At 39.7% G+C, this 19,943-nt stretch overlaps 1 protein-coding gene across 5 annotated transcripts in view; it reads left to right on the forward strand.

Moving 5' to 3' along the window:
- Positions 1-19,943, forward strand: part of trappc9 (trafficking protein particle complex subunit 9) — a 207,664-nt gene that overhangs the window by 8,441 nt on the left and 179,280 nt on the right. For 4 of the 5 annotated variants that reach the window (XM_051389453.1, XM_051389454.1, XM_051389455.1 and 1 more), the window contains 5 exons: positions 309-335; positions 1,872-1,993; positions 4,493-4,618; positions 8,488-8,704; positions 14,836-14,979. In XM_051389453.1, coding sequence (XP_051245413.1) covers positions 309-335; positions 1,872-1,993; positions 4,493-4,618; positions 8,488-8,704; positions 14,836-14,979 — 636 coding nt within the window. The remainder of the gene's footprint in view (positions 1-308; positions 336-1,871; positions 1,994-4,492; positions 4,619-8,487; positions 8,705-14,835; positions 14,980-19,943) is intronic. The other variant, XM_051389456.1, reaches the window with a different exon arrangement.

Genomic DNA, 19,943 nt, shown 5'->3' on the forward strand with positions numbered 1-19,943 from the left:
CCTGTTGATCAGTGTAATAGTGCGAAACCGTTGGCTCAACTGTTTATCGTGCCAAGCATGTGCATATAAAACTGGAACCCACTCATATTGAAACTGCTCCTTAGCACTACCAGAGGTCAGAAAGTTCACAGGTAACCTTTAACTTTGTTTTGTAAAGTAAATTGCATACCAAAAGTGTATCATGGCCTGTAATGAGCATAGTTTAAAGGAGAAGGGCAGCAGCTATTCTGCAGATTGTTGGGACTAACACTACTAACATTGCGCCTTGCGTCATGGAGTGAATCTGCATTCTTTCTCTCTGTCTGTAGGGGCTCAGGAGGTTCTCATTGACCCAGGTATGGTATGTTTAACCAACATAGCTCTTCTAGTCACCAGTCTGCCTGTTTGCTCGTGGTCACATTTGCCCTGTGTTTGATGTCATTTTTCGTCTTACATTATCAGCACCCTGATTCCTATATGGTTCATTTTATCCTTTGAAAATTGATGTTCTTTTCCCCCTATGGCAGGTAGTGTTCTCCTGTGTTGGTTTACCATCACCTTTTGTTTGTTTTTTCTAATTTACCTGCTCTTTCTCACAGCCACACTTTTGGTGATCAGCATCACATGACTACACGATTGAAGACCAAGACATTCAAGGCAGAATGAGTAGGATTTTTTGGCTGCAATTTATAAACACAACATTCTGAGTTGGCCCCTCCTCCCGCCCTTACACCCTGCAGACTGCCCAAAAGTTGACGCTCAGGCGGGACAGGGTCTCTACAGATTATTTGTATTAATCTAAACATTGTTTTTTAGGAAAATCCTACTCCTTCTGCCTTTAAATGGACACTCTTAGTTGCTTCTATTCCTTATTTATTGAGACCCCATTATTCTAACAAATCACATCTTGATAATCACACAAAAATCACTTTACCCCATCAATAAATATTTTTTAAATGTTCCTAGAATATTTAGTTATTTGAACGCAAGGTTGCATAACTTTGTTTAAGCACCAGCAGGTGGCAGTCCATCACTATTGGTGTATACTTTGATTTGCTTGTTGAATGCGCACTGTTGCTTAACCTCTCAATGTCATAGCCTAAGAAATAATAAGTCATATAGTGTATGCATAGTCTGTAACGTGATTGTCTCAAAAATGGTTCTTTATTTGCCCTGTGCAATTACTGCCTCAAATTTTTTCTCTTTGTCATCTTACATGTGCAAATTGGCTGAAGAAGTAGTGCAATGCAGCACCTCATTATTCACACGTTTGTCATAGTGACAGCACCACACTGTTGCTATGGACACAGCCCCGTTGCTAGGCGATGTACTCTCAATTGGTATTTGTATTCTAATCAGATTTGGTGGAGAGATGCACCTTGCAATTGCTTTTTGAAACATTTCAGGTGCGAGTTTAACTCTGCCTGGGACGTTAGCCATGAACATAATCTTGATCACATCTCAGTGACTCTGGATATTCATGAGATCACTTAGTACTGGTGTAAGGGAGAGCTGGGCATAGTGGTTTAGATTTAGCATTTACATTTGATTTGAATGGGGTGATCAGGAGGCATCAGAACTAGGAATAAACACATTTCACATAGTTTCACTCAGTGTTATCTGTTGTTATTTGTTCAGATATGTCAACAATCCTGGTCTGTGAACAACATTTTGAACACTGTATACATCTGTCTTTTTTATATATATATATATATATATACATTGTGGCGGTGGTAGCCAGAGCGTTGTCTTTAAATAGTAAGTGGTGGATTTAAGGTTCCCCTACTTCTGTTTTCACTCCTGCTGTTTCCTTTTCTTTTGTGGTGAAACAGACTGATGGACGCTCATCAACGTGCCTTTTCTTAACTAATCATATACCGTTTTGAGTGTAGGTGCCCTCACAGCCAACGGCATTAGTGCAGACACCAGCACTGAGATTGGACGAGCAAAGAACTGCCTGAGTCCTGAGGACATTATTGAGAAGTACAAAGAGGCCATCTCCTACTACGGAAAGGTACTGATCAAAAACTACACAACTCTTTAATCAAGAATTCAACCAATGTCATTGTTGAATATATAAAGATACTGACTGATAATATGATAATATGACCGATAATAACTGATAATACTAATAATATCTTATGCCAAAATTCAGTGTCATTAAACTGGCTGATTTTAACATAAAAGACAGTTTTCCTCAGATTTTAAATAGATTTATTTTTAAATAGCTTTTCAAAACAGCATTCAGTGAGTCCACTGAACATTGACATTATGTAAATGATGTATTTGTGCATACATAGACAATTTGATCAGCTATACAGTAACAAACTGCAGCATCCATCTTATCAAACACTGACCGGCAGATAATGAATTTCTAATAAAAGGCTGGTATTGACTCAGTACATCAGTCAAAGCTCAGTACTATCCTCATACTCATTTAATGTATGAAGGACTGCTTATAAGGATTTTTGAAGTTAACTCAATTCGAGTCTAGTAAGTAAAGTAAATTTGTTCTGCATTTTTCAAGGCCAGGCATCACAAAGTGCTTCACAATAAATGACAAAAGCACAGTGAGCAGTAAATACAGTCAAAGTAAAGAAAACAAAACAAAGGCAACTCGTTGATCTTAAGTTGCCTTTTAAAGTAGATCTTAAAAGGTAAGTCTGGAGATATTCTTCTCTTTTTATTGTCAACAAGACTAAAGCCAACAATTAATTTTATCCTCTGTTGCTATCTAAAAACTATTAAAACACATCAGTGAGCCACACTAGGTGACATGTTACTAATCTTTTCTTCAGGACTTTAGAAGGTATTGGAAAGTGTTCAGTTTCATTTTTGCCGTAGAGACATTATGCACCTGTAATCTAAGAGTGGGACAGTAGTTTGTGCTGCAGGCGACTGTTTAATCCTTTTTGGTACAGTTTCAGTCAGCTACATCTGACCTGCAGCGAACACTGACATCAATGCAGCTACAGCAGCACATGAAGCTCATCCAGTCATAATGCGCATGTGTGGATTTAACTTTAATGAATTTAACTGAGTGAATAATTTTTAATTGGTTAATCCATCCATTTTATACCACTTATCCAGGTCCAGGTCCCATTAATTGAATTAATTATATCATTAGGATTTATTGTTATATATTGCTGGGGAGTACTGGAAACATTTTTACATAACCAAATGATAAATAATTAGGTTATATCCCATAGTCCTCACTGATTTTCCATCATACTTTCATACTTTAGCCAGTATGACTGTGAAACAGGTCTTAAAACATCTTGAAAATTGCTTCTTTAAAGATTGAAGTTTATATTCCTGCCTTGTTTTGAAAGATTTACATCTTCAGTAGGAACAAATAGGGTTAGGGCTGAGTGCCACAGACAAGGTAGAGAAATCAGTAGCTCTCTAATGTAGATAGGTGCCTTATAGCCTTATATTTATCTCTTTAGATAGGATAAAGACGCCATAGTGTCTGACCATCATCCAACAATCTCAGGAACTGGACTCTGAATTTGTAGATGAAATTAAGATTGGTGTCCAGGTAGTAATAGCCCGTCTGGCTTTAGATTAATTGTCCTATTGTTTACCTTCAGGTTGCTTTGATACAGTGCTACAGAACTACCATACATTTCTGTGTAGTATTACTTATCCACCTCACCAGGGGGCAGTATTTGACCTGGTTTGATGGCGTTTGAAGGCAGCGACAACACTGTGTTTGAGTAGTATCAGACCAGTAAATGCTGACAGCAGCTGTTTATTTCTGAACGCTACATGGGGACAAGTCTTACAACAGGCATGAGTGCATGTGTAATCTCTGGGAATAGAACCATATTTGTCAGTGTTAACCTTCTTACAAAGCTGCGCTGGACGGACAAAACAATATACAATATGGATCTGCTCATAGCTGAACATATTTGTACTCTCTTTTGACCACTATACTTGTACAAAGTCACAAAGAATAGTATTAAAGTATCCCTAGTGCTTAGGGAAAGCTGAATAGGCTCATTATGCTACCAAACTATTCAGAAGCAACCCTGTGCTTTATCTTCATTATTATAATTGCCTTTTTGCACTGACCTCCCTCAGCCCTTTTACCTGTAACTAGTTCATTCAGAATTAAATTACATCTCAACACGTAGCCATTCAGATATTAATTGAATTTTAATAAGGAGACAATGAGGGTGGAAGTGGTGGGAAGTTGAGGGACGGCGAGATAAAAAACGCACACACTGTGCGCACAGCGTGAAGCCTCAGCGGCAGCAGCTCAGGTTTTTGTTGGAAGCACAAATAGAGCAGTTGGTTGGGAATCCCTGAGAAACCAGCAACAGGAGATCCAAGTTTATCCCACTTGTCTGTCATCCCACGTCTGCAGTGACTGATGAGCGCGGTCATGTGTTAATCAAAAAACATTCCCTCTGATTATGAGGTGGGTTGTAGAAGTCAAGGCGTCCCTCGTTGACTATTCATTTTTCATTAACTCAGAGCCTCCCCCCTTTACTCTTATCTCTCGCAGTATAAGAATGCAGGAGTGATCGAGCTGGAGGCCTGCGTGAAAGCGGTCAGGGTGCTGGCCATTCAGAAGAGGGCCAGGGAGGCCTCCGAGTTCTTGCAGAACGCCGTTTACATCAACCTGGGACAGGTACGCTATCTGACTTGGAAATAAATGCTTTTCCAGTTTCACAGGATGATTAACATGACCACAACCAGAGCTTAATCAGGGTGACTGCGTGGGTCTTACTATTAGGGAAAAGCACATTAAAACAGATCTCATCTCATCTATGCCCCAACATTTTAGCCCTTTGTCATTACAGCTATAAATGTATTTTTTATCTTTCTTTAGTAAAAGAGGTTTGTCTTGCACAATAGAATACTTGTGTGACCTATGCAGCCAATGAAATTTCCTCCAGGACTGCCCTTGAGTTGAGTAATACAGCCACTTTTTCTCTGATTTAAAATTCTGATATACTTGAAATTATATTATGATATTATAATTACTGCATGAAGGCCTGATGCAAGTTTATTTACCTGTGCAAATGTAAGTATAGAGGAATCTAGTCAAAGTATTCTTCTTTTGCTTTCACTGGTGGTTTTGGTGAGATGTGACAATGACAACAGTGATGGTGGTACCAACCTGTGTTTTTTTGCTAGGGTGGCCACGGGCTCTTAAAAAGTAAAAAATCCAATTATCTGAATTTGAGGCCTTAAAGGGGAACTTTGGCAGATTTTTACCCTAGTCTTGATTACCAGAGGTCACCGAGTACTGTCGATAGGAAAAAGAACGACCAGAATTGGTTCTAGCAAACTGGAGATCCTGCAGCTAATGTCCAGAGCTCCCAGTTAGTTATAATACACTTCTTGGGGGCATAAACTAAAGAGTGCCTTTTGTTCCTCTTGACAGACACAAAATGCAATTAAAATGTCTGTGCAACATGATCAGGGCCCTTACGTGACAACAACATGCCTTTTCAACTCATACGTTGTGCAGAAACCGTACAAAACAGTACCGCTCGCTTCACCGAAAGCCCAGAATAATCGATCACGGAGATAATGCCTTCACGACGAAAAAAAGTTTATTTCCCCCTCAAAAATGTCCATGGCTGCGTTTCATTAGTCGTTCAAAACGCCCTCGTTCACTTGCCTTCGGCACTTGCCCTCGGGGGAATCCCCGCCGCCATCATAAGTGTTGTTCCAATTGTCTGGAAAACTGAAGTGAACTTGGTGAGATGGACCCTCGGAGGGCTGAGGGAGCGAGTAAACAACGATGGTCACTCCGAGGTTGATATCACCCACAATGCATTGCAGTTTACGTCATTGGCGCTATAACGCCGACGGCTGCCAATGAGTAGACTCCAAGGGCAAGTGCGTTTAATTTAAATCCCCCGCTCCTGCCTCGCCCACTTTCCCTCCGCGCTCCAAGTGGCCTCTGTGCGACGTATGCTGTTACGTCATACCAAGGGCTGAGGGTAAGTGAACGAGGGGAAGTGGAACTACTAATGAAACGCAGTCCATGTCTTCACACACTACTCTCCGATTTGCACACTTCCTGCAACAATCTCTTCCTCTGCGTTTCCCTGCAACAAGTGAAATCCCACGGCACTTCAGCGTGGGACTGCTCTGGCGCTGAAGTCCCGTGGGATTTCTTGTTGCAGGTAAACCCAGAAGAAGAAATGAGTGGAGATCGGAGGTGTTTACAAGTGAAGAAGCTTGGAGTAAGAATAACGTGTGTTGATCTACTGTGGAGAAGAAATGGTTGGCGTTTGTGCCTTTCCAAATGGTGGCAACAGAATGAGAAGGTACAAGTGCCTACACTTTCATCGTCTACCTTTCCATGACCATGAGATACTGCAGTTGTGGCTAGTTGTTCTTCAGCTGGATGTGCAAACTCCCATACAAGTACTATGCGATCAAGGAGATAATGCCTTCGTGACGAAAAAAAGTTTATTTCCCCTCAAAAATGTGTTGCCGCACATCCCTTCTAAAGCCGTGTCTGCCAAAACAAAGCTGAATGAAGTTATGAATATAACATTACCTAAACAGTGGTTGCAGCAGTCTTCATCCTCGGAATGGTATTTCTCTTCAGCCGGCCCCGCTGTGTTGTGTCTCTGTAGTCATCCTCCTCAAAATGTTCGCTGCAAATGCGGTGATCATTTTCGCATAGTACTTGTATGGGAGTTTGCACATCCAGCTGAAGAACAACTAGCCACAACTGCAGTATCTCATGGAAAGGTAGACGATGAAAGTGTAGGCACTTGTTCCTAGTAAACAAAGGCGTCGTGTTCCGGTGGAAGCGGCATAATAAAAGCAACACGTAGAAAAGCACGAAAACTCTCTGAAAACAACCTCGTTAGAGAGGACAGGTCTTCACATAGTTACAGTGAAGAAACAAGAACGAACAAAAGAGAATAAAAGTTAAGAAAGTTAAAAACTTTCGTGCATGCGCACATAGCTTTTCTACATGTTGTTTTTATTATGCCCCTTCCACCGGAACCCACCGCCTTTGTTTACTCCGGAGAACAGCTGATCCTGCTAATGCCGGCCGGTGTAGTGGCCAGACCAGCTGATATACCACCTGATCTCTGGAGAAAAACACACAGGGGATGCAGAGGAGGGAAGCAACGTCAGGGAATGAGAGGAGGGTCGAGACAAGACGGGCTTATGGAGAGGGTCCCTTAGCAACAAAATGGACGAGCTAACGGCGCTGACACGGAGCCACCCGGAGTACTGTGAGTGCAGTCTGATGTGTTTCACTGAGACATGGCTGCACAGGGACATTACGGACCAGATTGTCTCCGTGGATGGCTTCCACACCGTCCGGGCTGAAGTCCCGTGGGATTTCACTTGTTGCAGGGAAACGCAGAAGAAGAGATTGTTGCAGGAAGTGTGCAAATCGGAGAGCAGTGTGTGAAGACATTGACATTTTTGAGGGGGAAATAAACTTTTTTTCGTCGTGAAGGCATTATCTCCGCGATCGATTATTCTGGGCTTTCGGTGAAGCGAGCGGTGGAAAAACAGGTAGGCGACAGTACTGTTTTGTACGGTTTCTGCACAACGTATGAGTTGAAAAGGCATGTTGTTGTCACGTAAGGGCCCTGATCATGTTGCACAGACATTTTAATTGCATTTTGTGTCTGTTAAGAGGAGCAAAAGGCACTCTTTAGTTTATGCCCCCAAGAAGTGTATTATAACTAACTGGGAGCTCTGGCCATTAGCTGCAGGATCTCCAGTTTGCTAGAACCAATTCTGGTCGTTCTTTTTCCTATCGACAGTACTCGGTGACCTCTGGTAATCAAGACTAGGGTAAAAATCTGCCGAAGTTCCCCTTTAAAATGTTTTAAATATGATTTTGACAGGCATTTTTCAGTGTTTTTGTGAGAAGAATTTGTATTGATCACGCTGTAACAACTACAAAACTAGGCCGACATGGAACCAATACAGTTTTTCTTCATATCCATCATATTGTTTTTATTTGCTAGTATGGACATAACATATGTCTTAATATGTATTCATAATATTTTTTAAAAGTCTTAAATTTAACTCGTTAAACCTGCAAAACCCTGATTTGTCAATGTATGTTTTATTTTATGGATTGACATTTTTATTGATTGCATTTAATATTTACTACTATTGATTGCTGTTTGCAAGCCAAATTGCCCCTTAAAGCTTCAGTCTTTCAGACTTTAGGCTTTGGTTTATGTGCAGGATGTCACAACCCACACATAACAGGTAGCAAGGGTTGGATGGTTAAATATCCCCTCCAGACATATTTAAAGATGTATGAAAATACTCTTCATAATCTATGAATATGCAAATATTGTTCATTAACTTACTTTACGGAAAGGTCCATTCTCAGTGTATGTGCACTGTGTAACTTGCATTTTGCACCATTCCAAACTAGTTGTGATGTCACTAAATCCTGCTCTTACTGTTAAAATGAGATTTAAGAAGAGACGATAAGCAAAACACATTTTTGAGTGAAGGAAGACTTTAATGTTGTCTCCATAACTGCAGCTATCAGAGGAGGAGAAGATCCAACGCTACAGTATCCTGTCTGAGCTCTACGAACTGATCGGCTTCCATCGCAAGTCTGCATTTTTCAAGCGTGTTGCAGCCATGCAGTGTGTGGCTCCCACCATCCCAGAGCCTGGCTGGAGGGCCTGCTACAAGCTGCTGCTGGAGACGTTGCCTGGATACAGCCTGTCACTTGATCCCAAGGACTTCAACAAAGGTAAGCTTGGACACTTGGAGGTACTGGATGTTTGTGATTATGTGAAAATCTATTGATAAGAAGTTTGTTATCAACCTTTTTCGCACTATCACACAGGAACGTTTCATTTCCAAACTATTCTTCTCACATATTGGATGTATTGTGTTTTAGGGCTGGAACTAAATACTTTCATTATCAGTAATCTTTCAATTAATTGGTGTATTGTAGGTGTATAGATGATAAAACCTCAGAAAATAGTGTAAAAGGCACAATTTCCTGGAGGCAAAGGTGAAATCTTCAAATTACTTGTTTTAACCGTTCAACACTCAAAGATGTTCAGCTTAAAATGAGAGAAAAAGCTAATTTTATTCACATTTAAGAAGCTGGTACCAGAGAATATTTAGTATTTTGGCTTGACAACTGACTGGCACAACAGGATTTGGCAACAATTTTGATAATCAATTCCTTGTCAGTCTATTGAATAATCAAAACTCTGTTGTGTTTAAGGGTCTTCCTTAGGCACCTAATATTAAACATATAAGGGCCCTGTTTTCTGATGATGATCGGGGGGCATGCATGCAGCAAAGGGCCACAGGTTGGCATTGAACCCAGGCTGCTACAGTAAGGACTCAGCCTACATGGGGCGCGGTCTACCATGTGCCCTAAACTTTGCCTATTTACCTGTCTGTCAGCTCTGATATTTATTCAAAATACATACATCACAAAGCACATAACACAAAGAAAGCATTATATTAAGAATTGTTCTCTATGAAAACAAAACTTATTGTGCAGTAAACAGTCTACAGTTTCCAGCTTGTTGCCCTTTATAATTCATGTTCCTGGGAGGAAGTCAGTTTATAAAGTGAACTTTGATTGATGCTGCTGGAGGCTCACCTTACCTTACCTTACTTACCTGTATGTTTCAGGAATATGAAGGTCATCCACTGTGAATGGAATCATTTCTGTATTAGACCTGCTATATCTAAACATGTGACTGCAACAACACCATTAATAACAACAAGAGAATATACCGAACCTGAAAGCAAAACCAGAAGAGATGAATATATAAAATAAAAGATGGAGAGGATGGCAATGATGACAGAACTTGGAAGTTTAGTTTTATTTTAAGATGCTTTTGGGAAACAAGGCCCTGAGCTGTTGAAAGAAGAGAAACTTCCACCAGCCTTTTACCACACAGCAATTTAACATCAGCTTTGCCTTTCTCAGAATCGAAAGTGGACATAGGCATAAAACATACAGCATAATGTGTGTTTTCTACCAGCAGGTTTGTCGTTCTCACTGTAGAATTCATACATTGGAGAGAACTCTACACACCAAAGTACCACATTTTCTTAATTGATATTTGATGAGCCGATTGTTTAGAAAGTATATATACTGTATAGTCATTGTTTTAGGAAACAGGATGTATTGAGTTTTTCATCGAGGCCAAAAAACTTTTGTTGTGCTTATTCAGTGAATCCAATATATTACATATAAATCCAGCCTGCTGGCACATTTTGGATCCGTCAGTTCCCCAAAACATTTATACAACTATTGAATCATTGTCTGACATATAATACAAATCAGTACCTTAATCAGATTTGTACTCTCATCCTGAAGAGAGGTTCTTTTGTTTGTTGAAGAAGTCGAACAGAGGGATTAGTCTCATCCTATCAGTTAGTTTTATTTATTTATTTTCAAGGGTCCCAATGCAAGTAGTGCAGATTTTCATCAGCAAAAAGAGAGTGAAAAAGAGTAAATCTCCCAGAGTTAACCTTTTTCAAATACTGAAAGCAGTACCCTCTTGAATGATGCAGAATGTGTGTGTGTGTGTCAGCAGTGTAAACACATATTTAATAGATGAAGGAAATGAAAAGCATCGCCTCATTCCACCTCCAGCTCTGCTGTCTTTCTAAGAGTGCTCCTTCAGGATGTTCTACATTCAAGCCACCACTTTGCTCAAAGACAGACACAGTTGAGACCTGACCTGGGCTTTTGTACACTCTTTGGTAAGGTCCTCATGATAAGCCTCTTGGTTCTATAGACTATTGACCCTTGCTCATTATAGCCTATGCTCATTGGCAAGTGTTGGCAACACAAAAGACAGAGCTCACAGTGAACTGAAAAGCTCAGGGACGTCCATATTTTCTCTTATGATCATTATTCAAGTGACACTGAGTGGATTTTTCTCTGATGCGCTGTTAAACTCTGGCCTTGTTTCCTTTATAAACTTTATATAGAAACATGCTGATGATTGTTTGAGGTAAAATGTTTGCACTTTGACTGTGAAAGGTTGTTTTTAGATAGTATTTCACACCAGTAGCACTTAACTATTGATGCACTGGGCCTTGCGTATTATAGGTACAAAATCAATTAAGAGGATTTTACTTTTCATTCATTTGGTTTGTTTGTTTTTATTCTAAACACAAATCTCAACTTTGATGACACTTGTGAGTTTACAGTGTGCATTAGGGCTGTAGCGATACACTAATCTCACAATACGATACGATACACGATACACGATATTCAGCTCACGATATGATATATGTCACGATATGATTCGCTACGATTCGATACACTTACATCATTTTCTGAAAGATTTTAAAGGGACAGTGTGATTTTGGTGACATCTTGTGAGTGTTCCATTGACTTGAATTGAATTAATTGAACTGAAAACTGAAAGCCTCAATTACACAATATATGGCTCTGACTGGACAGAGAGTCTACAGCTTGCAAATGCTGGACAAAATGAATCAAAGAGGTTGGTGGTATTTCTAGAGTATTTCACGTTTGTGTGACACAGCTTGCAAACCGCCAGACCTTTATCTAAATCGTCGCTTTCCTTCTTCTTTTTAAACCCGAAGTGCTCCCACACATCTACTTTTAAGTAAGGTGCTGGATTTATATTTGCCGCCATTCTCTTGAATCTCCTCACTCTGACTGCATAAACAGGAAGAGGAAGATGTCGGTGTCTGTGTAAAGGAAGTATCTAGACGGGTAACTTGCTAGAAATGCTCTACAGCGACACTAGCGGCTGGCTGACCTAATCGCTCTTCCTGCAAAGCAAACGGGGGGAAATGGGCAGCGAGCAGAGTGCCAGGCGGAACACAGGGGATTTGAATGGGACTTAATGTATCGATACTCTCAGCTGAAAAATCGATACTTTCTGGGGAAACAAAATATCGATATATATCGCAGGATCGATAAAATTGCTCAGCCTTAGTGTGCATTCACCAGTCTTACCAGGATTTCACAGGCTTTTTTGGGGATTGTTACGGGCTGAAATGTCTCACTGCATTTTTTATAAAGAAATTACATGCATGTTTGTAGGCATTTTCTGTATAATTCATTAGAAACTGAAGGCCAGTGACGATTCAATCACTGTACTGTACGTTATACTCTGTATGGTCTCCGTCTTCCCAGTCAGAACCAAGGGGGTGAGTTTGCTGACGTATGACTCAGCATTTGCGCAGGAAACTACAATGATTTGGCCAAATTTGCGTAAAGTTTGCGGTGATTAAACAAAATTGCAAGGTTGTGCAGAATTCACAGGGATAGGTTGAATTTGTGTTAATTGTTGCTGGAGGGAATGATTAATGTCACCTCACATACATTTGTTAACAACACAATTCTCAAACATTGGTTATTTATTTCCCCATGGTAACTGTAATCTCCCCACATTTACGTCTCAGCTTTTACAACCAATAGACTCCTAATTTACAGGTGCAATTCTATATCTTTTGTAAAAACTAAAGCCAAATCTTGTGCAGCTGTAAACAAAGTCCTCCTCTGCATATTGGCATGAAAAATCTAGTTTACTATTGTCCATGTACAACACCCCAATTATTGAATTCCCTAAAAGAGCACTTCTAGCTCCTCCAGTACTTTATTTTTGTTGGATATATTGTTTTGTAAGGCCAGTAATACAGTAAGGCTAATTAATTAGTGAATCGGCATTAAAAAGTAAAATGTTAGGGAAAGATGGAATATGGGTTCAGTTATATAACACATGTGACCGGAGAGACTTAGTGTGTTGGTAAGATCACACTATAAAACGGCAAATGGGTGTCCGGAAAAGTTGGAACTGGAAATATTTCCTCAGAGTCCATAAGATCTATAAATAAATGTATAGTTGACCATTTCATCATTAAAATTTTGCAATATTTTTACCATACTCTTATCAAAATGAACAGATTTTTTACCAGTTCTTTAAAGGACCAGTGTGTAAGGTTTAGTGGAATCTAGTGGTGAAGTTGCAGGTTGCAACCATTTGAATACAGTTCAGCCTTCCATGCATGTAGGAGAAACCATGGCGGTGTAACAGGGTGGACACCTTAGAATAGGACCTGCTCCTTCTGTAGATAAAAACGTCTCATTCTAAACAAAAAGAGAAGGATTCTTATTTTAAAATTCATTTTACACTATGAAGAAATATGTATGAATATTTTATTCCATTTCTGCCAATAAGTCCTCCTAAATGTTACACACTGGGTCTTTGAGCCAATATTCCAGACGTTGGAAAGTTTAATTTCTTATACTAAAAAATGTCTTATACAAGTAGACACACTGGTATGAATAGGGAGAGCATTAATTCATGGAACTGGTGAGCTCCAACAACAGACCGTAAGGCAATGTAACATGATTTCTCCATACTGATACGTCCCAGCTCAAGTTGGAGTATCCACTCGGAGTCCCCACAGTGCTGAGGGAAAGGCAAGGAATGATGGTTGTGCGTCTTTTGCTGAAGGGATCAGGTGGGAGTTTATCAAGCAATAAGCTCGAGTGGCAAGTTGAAGTGAGAAAGAAAATGGGGATCAATGGTGCATTCCAATAAGGTTGATGTGCCCTGAGATACAGTGGAGCAAATGGCTTTTTGAGTGGCTTGCAGACACTTCTTCACTACTCCCCTCTGGTACCAGAAATGGGGGCACTGTCTGTAGTCTTTCTTCCTCTTACATAGACAGCTGTTATCTTGCCATCACACACATTTTTGGAGTTTCTTTTCATGTAATAATTTACATGTTTATTATTTAGGAGAATAATGGTGGTATGTGGCCTGATATGTGGTCTGATCACCCCTGCACAGTAGAAAATTCCCCTAGTTTCATCAGAGGCAGCCTGAAGGTACAGTGCCTTTTGAGTTAGGTTTTGCATGACAGTGCGACTGCTTGGCCGTGGCACCACGCTCATTATCTTGGTGGTGTGTTAAATGGATTGCCAGCCACCTCCAGTTCAAGTCTGAAAATACCACAAATGAAGTCATTTTTCGTGTTCGAGTGAGAGCGACATTCTCAGAAAATCCAAAGTGTCCTTTGGATTACTGTTCTCCAGATAAGCGCTGGTTTTGGCAGACAGGTGGAAGTCAGCTATTTTTAGACTGCTTAGTGGGTGCAGTTTCACGACAGAAAAAAAAAGCTTATGAAGGAATTGCATTTACAGTTTGTTCAGATGGCAGAAGAAGTCAGGATGAATAATAACCACGGCAGAAAAATGCTGATAACTGAAAAGCATCACCGGAATGATTTGACATTATTGGAAGTGGTATTTAAGCTAAGGAAACATCATAGTGTGTACCAAATATCCTCCTTTTTCTCCCTCTGGAACCCGCGGCCTCGCCAGCACATCGTTCCTCTAGTTTTCTTTCCCACTTAGTGACTCAACAGACGACAGCTGGGAGTGGAGAAGAGGATCTTGTAGGGGGCTGATGGTCTTATGTAACAGTTGGTGTCAGGCTAGAATGCTATTAAGATGTCTTGTGGAGCTCTGCAGAGCAAACAACACTAGCTAAGTTAGCACTACGCTGGAGCCCATGTGATTGTCTGCAATGGGGATACTTAAGTTTTAAGAGATGGCTCCAGTGAATAGACTTCAGTTTGATTTAATCATGTATGGCCTTTGGTTGTGTGAAGTATGACAAATAAACACTTCTGAAGGTTTGTCATACTTTTTCGACCACCTCAAGCATTAATGTTCGTCAATAAAACAATCCTTTATCAATAAAAAAGGTAAATGATGACTTTGGCATTATTAAATACAAATGATGATTGATGCATCTGTACTAATCTGATATGACAGCTGTGTAACATTAGATGTCAGCAATGAGCCTTGTCAGCCTTGTGAATGTGAATTTGTCTCTGCCACCTCTCTCTCAGGTACCCACCGAGGCTGGGCCGCAGTTCAAATGCGCCTCCTACATGAACTGGTGTACGCCTCCCGTCGCATGGGCAACCCCGGCCTGTCTGTTCGCCACCTGTCCTTCCTGCTGCAGACCATGCTGGACTTCCTGTCTGATCAAGGTCAGCTCACAATAAACTCACAGAAAGATGCTCAAAAAGTAGCAACATTACACTTTTCTTCTTCATTGCAGAATTTAAACCCTGTGAGGTGCTTCCAGCTTTATACCCAGCCTTAAAAAAAATATCTAAAAACACCCACCCTGTCCCCAGGCGATTGCGGCATTACACCTTGTGCTTAATAGTATGCGATGCACAACAAAGCCAGCTTTTTCTTGGCGGGAGTGTAACATTGTGCTATGACCAGAAATCCTGTGCAGCCAGGAGATAGGGTTTTTACTGAAGCAGTGTGAGCCAGACGGTCTACTGGCCACACAATAGAGGCCAGCGTAATCCTTGGTTGGCTACAGATTATGAGAATGGAAGCAGGGAGGGGGAAGACAGAGATGAGGTATGAACAAGATGAAGCAAGCTTAGAGGTATAAAATATTAAACATCAGCAAAAGGACTTTTACAAGCAGTCTCAGAAACTGTCAACATCAAGGGTTAGAAAAACGCTACCAAATGATGTAATTACTATTTTTCTTACTTGAAACACTGACCTTGTAAGCTGTGTGCAGTGTTTTTTGTGCTTTCTTAGTGTTTCTACAGTAAAATAAAATTTCACATTTACTTAGTGTAACATTTTGGGCTCAGAGCACTGCCTGCTGCAGTTTGGATGCCCTCCTTTGATTGCCTCTACTCCCGTCTGCAATGTTATATTAAAAATGTCAGAAAGGTTATTGTCGGTTGCTCTAGTGAAATAAGTCCCCATTGATGTGTCCTGTGTATATGTCAAGCATAGAAAAGAGTTGGGCAGGAAAGACTTTTTACGGCTCTGCTCTCTGTTGGGATTCCTGTGCATATGTGGAGAAATTGCCTAGAAATTACAAATAACTGGACAATGCTGTTTATTTAAGGTACTCTACATATGACTATTGAGTATATCCAGGCATCGTCAGCTATTATTACACTCACTACAGATGTTGCAGTCAAGAAATTCAAACTTTAAAACACCATCAGGGTCATCATACAACACATTCCACAGATCACAAAGAACATTTAAATAGGTTAGTTAAGTTATTAAATAAAATAAAGTAAAATAAACACAGCCAATCACATACAAAGGTATATGATGACTTTGGTATATGGTCATGTGGTTTCAAGCCAGCACGTTCCTGAACTGGTACAGAGCCATGGGGTGTGCCTAATGATAACCATAAATGCATCCATGGGAAAGTAGATGGAATATAAGAAGTATTTTAGTATTATTTAAGAACTTATAAGACAACACTTAAAACTCTTTAAATGAATTAAAAAGTATTTATTTATGCCTCCTGGAAATCAACTGAAAAATCTAAATGCTTCTCTTTTTTTCTGAAAAAGAAAAAAGCTGCCACTAAACGGGATTTGTCTGTTGTTTATAAGTGCACCGTTTAAAGTTGGCCCCTCCTCCCTTGCAAGTCAGAGAGAGCACCTTTGGTCGAGATATATAGAGAATGAATGAGGAGAGGGAGCGAGGTTAGCAAGAATAAAACAATCAGAGAAATAAAACAATTTTCTGATTGTTTTGCAGTGGTTACATTCTAAAGCACATACAAACACTGCCACACATCTGCACAACCCTGCAGGAAGATGTCATATTTAGAGATTTTGTGTGAATGCAGCTGACACACAGACCTGCAGATTGTTATGCATCCAGACAGACAGGGTACATCGAGATGGACAGAGACAGTGATGTAACCTGAAGTTTTTATAGAGTCCCGAAGTCACACCCTGTGCTCTGACTAACGACTGACACCCAGAAACATCCAGAACATGGTGAAATAGGAAAATACAGGCAGAGGGCTGCAGGGGCTTAGGTTATGTTTGTAAGAGTCTGTACATTTTTTTGTTATATTGAAGTTATTAAAAGACTGTATACTAAAAGTTAATATTCCACACCTATAATTGCATGGTGCAGTTGTGAGCCCACTATGGGTAACTGGTTTAAGTTGGCATGTTCTAAAAACTCTATCCCTAATGTTTCTTGCCCTTTTGAAAGTCACCATAAGTAAATGTTTGTTGACCTTTACTACACAATAACCATGTAACTGATCACCTGCTATGAAATGATGAGAAAAGACCATAGGCAGTAATGACACCAGTGAAGAACAGTGCAGACATCTTTTTTTCAAAAACATCATAACAGTCGCCGATGTCACCAAACAATACTTTATGGAGCAAGTAACATTTTCACCGGTAATGAATCCGTGTCTTTGATGACACTGGTAATACCAAAGGTGATGTTCAAAGGATATGCATGTAATTGTGTGCGGGAGATTTTTAATTTGTTGGAGCTACTATAAAAAAGAGTTTAATTGAAAGGGACCTAAAAATAGAGAAAGATAATTAGAAGAGCTGTAGATATTGTCTCCCTGGTCACATATTAGTGTTGGTTGCTTAAGTCTTGTTCATTTTTACAAATATTGATTACACTGCTTTCGATTGTAATGAGAAAATACATTTTCTTTTAAGCTGGATGCCATCTGTCATTTTGTTTTAATGTCATCACATTACCCACAGGAGCCACATCTCTCAATTGTTTTGTTTTTTTCTTTCTCAAAGGTCTCTCTGATGCTGGTTGCACATTTTCTTGTCTGGTATCATAGAAACATAGATCAGACAATATGAAAAAAGGTTAAATATAAATAAATATAAACCAGACCTAGAACACACTTGAAAAATGTATACTAATACAACATTGAAACCTGAATGGAAAATTAGAAAAACTCTAGGAGCTTGTTTGAAATATGAAATACAAGATAATGAAAGAGCTCATTGGTAATTCATCAGTACTTCTTAATTCCTAATCCAGTCCGGAGTGATTGTCTTTTTAAATATGTAAGGGTTTATACCTGATGTTAAATTAAAACAAAGATGGTATCCCTGATGCATTTTAAATTAGCTGGTGTCTCTCAGGAGGTGTAGGGTATAGTGTCATTTTCCGTACTGATTTACTGTCTCAGTGCAATTTACAGTAAAGGCCCCCTGCCAATGAATCATGGCTTCACCTGCCACCGTAATGTTAATCAGAGTGTTTTTAAAGCCACAAGATTCTTTATAGGATCACTGACAAGTTATGGAGCATGCATACTATCCCATGTCATCATCATGTTTACACACTGAATCCCTGTATTTGATCACAAGTTATATGCACTTACCTTGATGCTTTATTTGACTTGTTATTACCTTTTACCCTGCTGGCTGCCAGATTAACAACAGCATTATAATTGCATTGTGACTGTTGGGTGTCTCAGGCGATTGGTGCTGGTGCTTTTTGTAGTGCTCCTTAACTCTGTAGCTCCCAACATTTGTGAAAGAAGGGGCAGATGCGGTATGGCACACAGGAAAACTTGACAGCAGGTGTTATCAGCCCAACTACATTATTCTCACAGGCCATTGGCCAGAATTTCTCCAGCAGGCACAACAGATGAATTTACAGTGATTTGATGGTGGGTGAACTATCCTTAACCACCAATTTAGTGATCCTCTGGAGCAAGAAACAAACCAAAACCGAATCTCACTTATATTGTCAGAAGAAAAACGTGATGTTTTCATTGTGCAGTTGCAATGACAAGTGAAATTGTTACATCATTTGGCAAACATGGCTCACTTCACTTAAACAGATATGGTTGTCTGGGGCTTGCTGACTTGCAATAGTCATTGCAAGTGCAGATGACGCTTATTGATTTTTAAAATATTAACTCACATTCCCTGAGATATGAAAGCCTGGTAATAATAGACATTGATATACATTTAATGTTCAAAGACAAGTATACATCCAATAACCACATGTGCAGTTACAGTTTGGCATTTTTTGTAAATTAAAACTAGGACTAAAAAAACATGTCATGTCATTTTGGTGGTTGTTCTAATTTTGTTTTAATTAGTGGCATTCGTTGGAGTTGCTCATATGCTTAATTAAAGCCCATTTTGCCAAAGTTGTGAGTGGAGCAATAGTCTCTTGAAGCTGGTTACGTGGTTGCATAACCTTTCATAATTCTGTTTACACAACTATCTGTAGAGATTTAGAGAATATTTTCTCCTATAACAAATTACTTGTTCTGACTCACCACTAACAGATTGACCAAAACAATTACTCTTGTGATTCTAATGTTGTTCATTGCTGCCAGGGGTGTATCTCTGTTGCAATTCAAAATACACTTTCTGCAAATTAAGAATCCAGTTCTGATGATTTGCACTGGAAGATGTGAGGAATACTAATACTGGTTGTAGGAATTTCGCCTTCATGTAGCCTGAAAGCAGTGGTACGTGGCAGATACTGGGATACACTGGTTTCACCCATCAGTTTACCAGCCATTGGGAGTACCAGTTTTGAACATGTTTTTAAGTCTCTGGAGGAGCTTTGTCAAGTATGAGAGAAAACTGACATCAGAGTTATCCCACATAGGATTGGAAATTATAAATTTTTAACATGGAAGTCTGAGTCTAACAAAATATGGAGCATTATGGGAAGTATAGAATCCTGCATTTTGTGAACTAGCAGACATATTTGGGACTTAAAGATCTGTGATGCTTTGAGCTCATGTGGAAGCACAGTAGTACCAAATTGCTGATTTGTCTTTATTGGCATTGTTGCCATAATCAGTATATATTACATACTGTAGATTGGCAGCACTCATTTCATTGCAGTAACTGTTTGAATCACCAAATCAACATGATTTGCATTGCACTGAGAAAAGTCACATGACCGGCCTGGAATAAATACTCTCACACCAATAGTAATTACTTAATATTCACCGAAATGCCAACCCTTGACCTTCACTTCCTGGCCTCCCACCCTTGCAGGCACATACATTGCTAAATTAAGGAAAAAATCAACATGTCGTAACAGTGCATGCAACAGTTTTTGTAAAGTCACAAAAATAGAGATGAATACGTTTGATATTGCTTATTGTAAACAGTGAATTTCATACCAGAAAGAT

Source organism: Dicentrarchus labrax, unplaced genomic scaffold (genome assembly GCF_905237075.1).
Source record: "Dicentrarchus labrax unplaced genomic scaffold, dlabrax2021, whole genome shotgun sequence".
In the NCBI taxonomy this organism is placed as follows: domain Eukaryota; kingdom Metazoa; phylum Chordata; class Actinopteri; family Moronidae; genus Dicentrarchus; species Dicentrarchus labrax.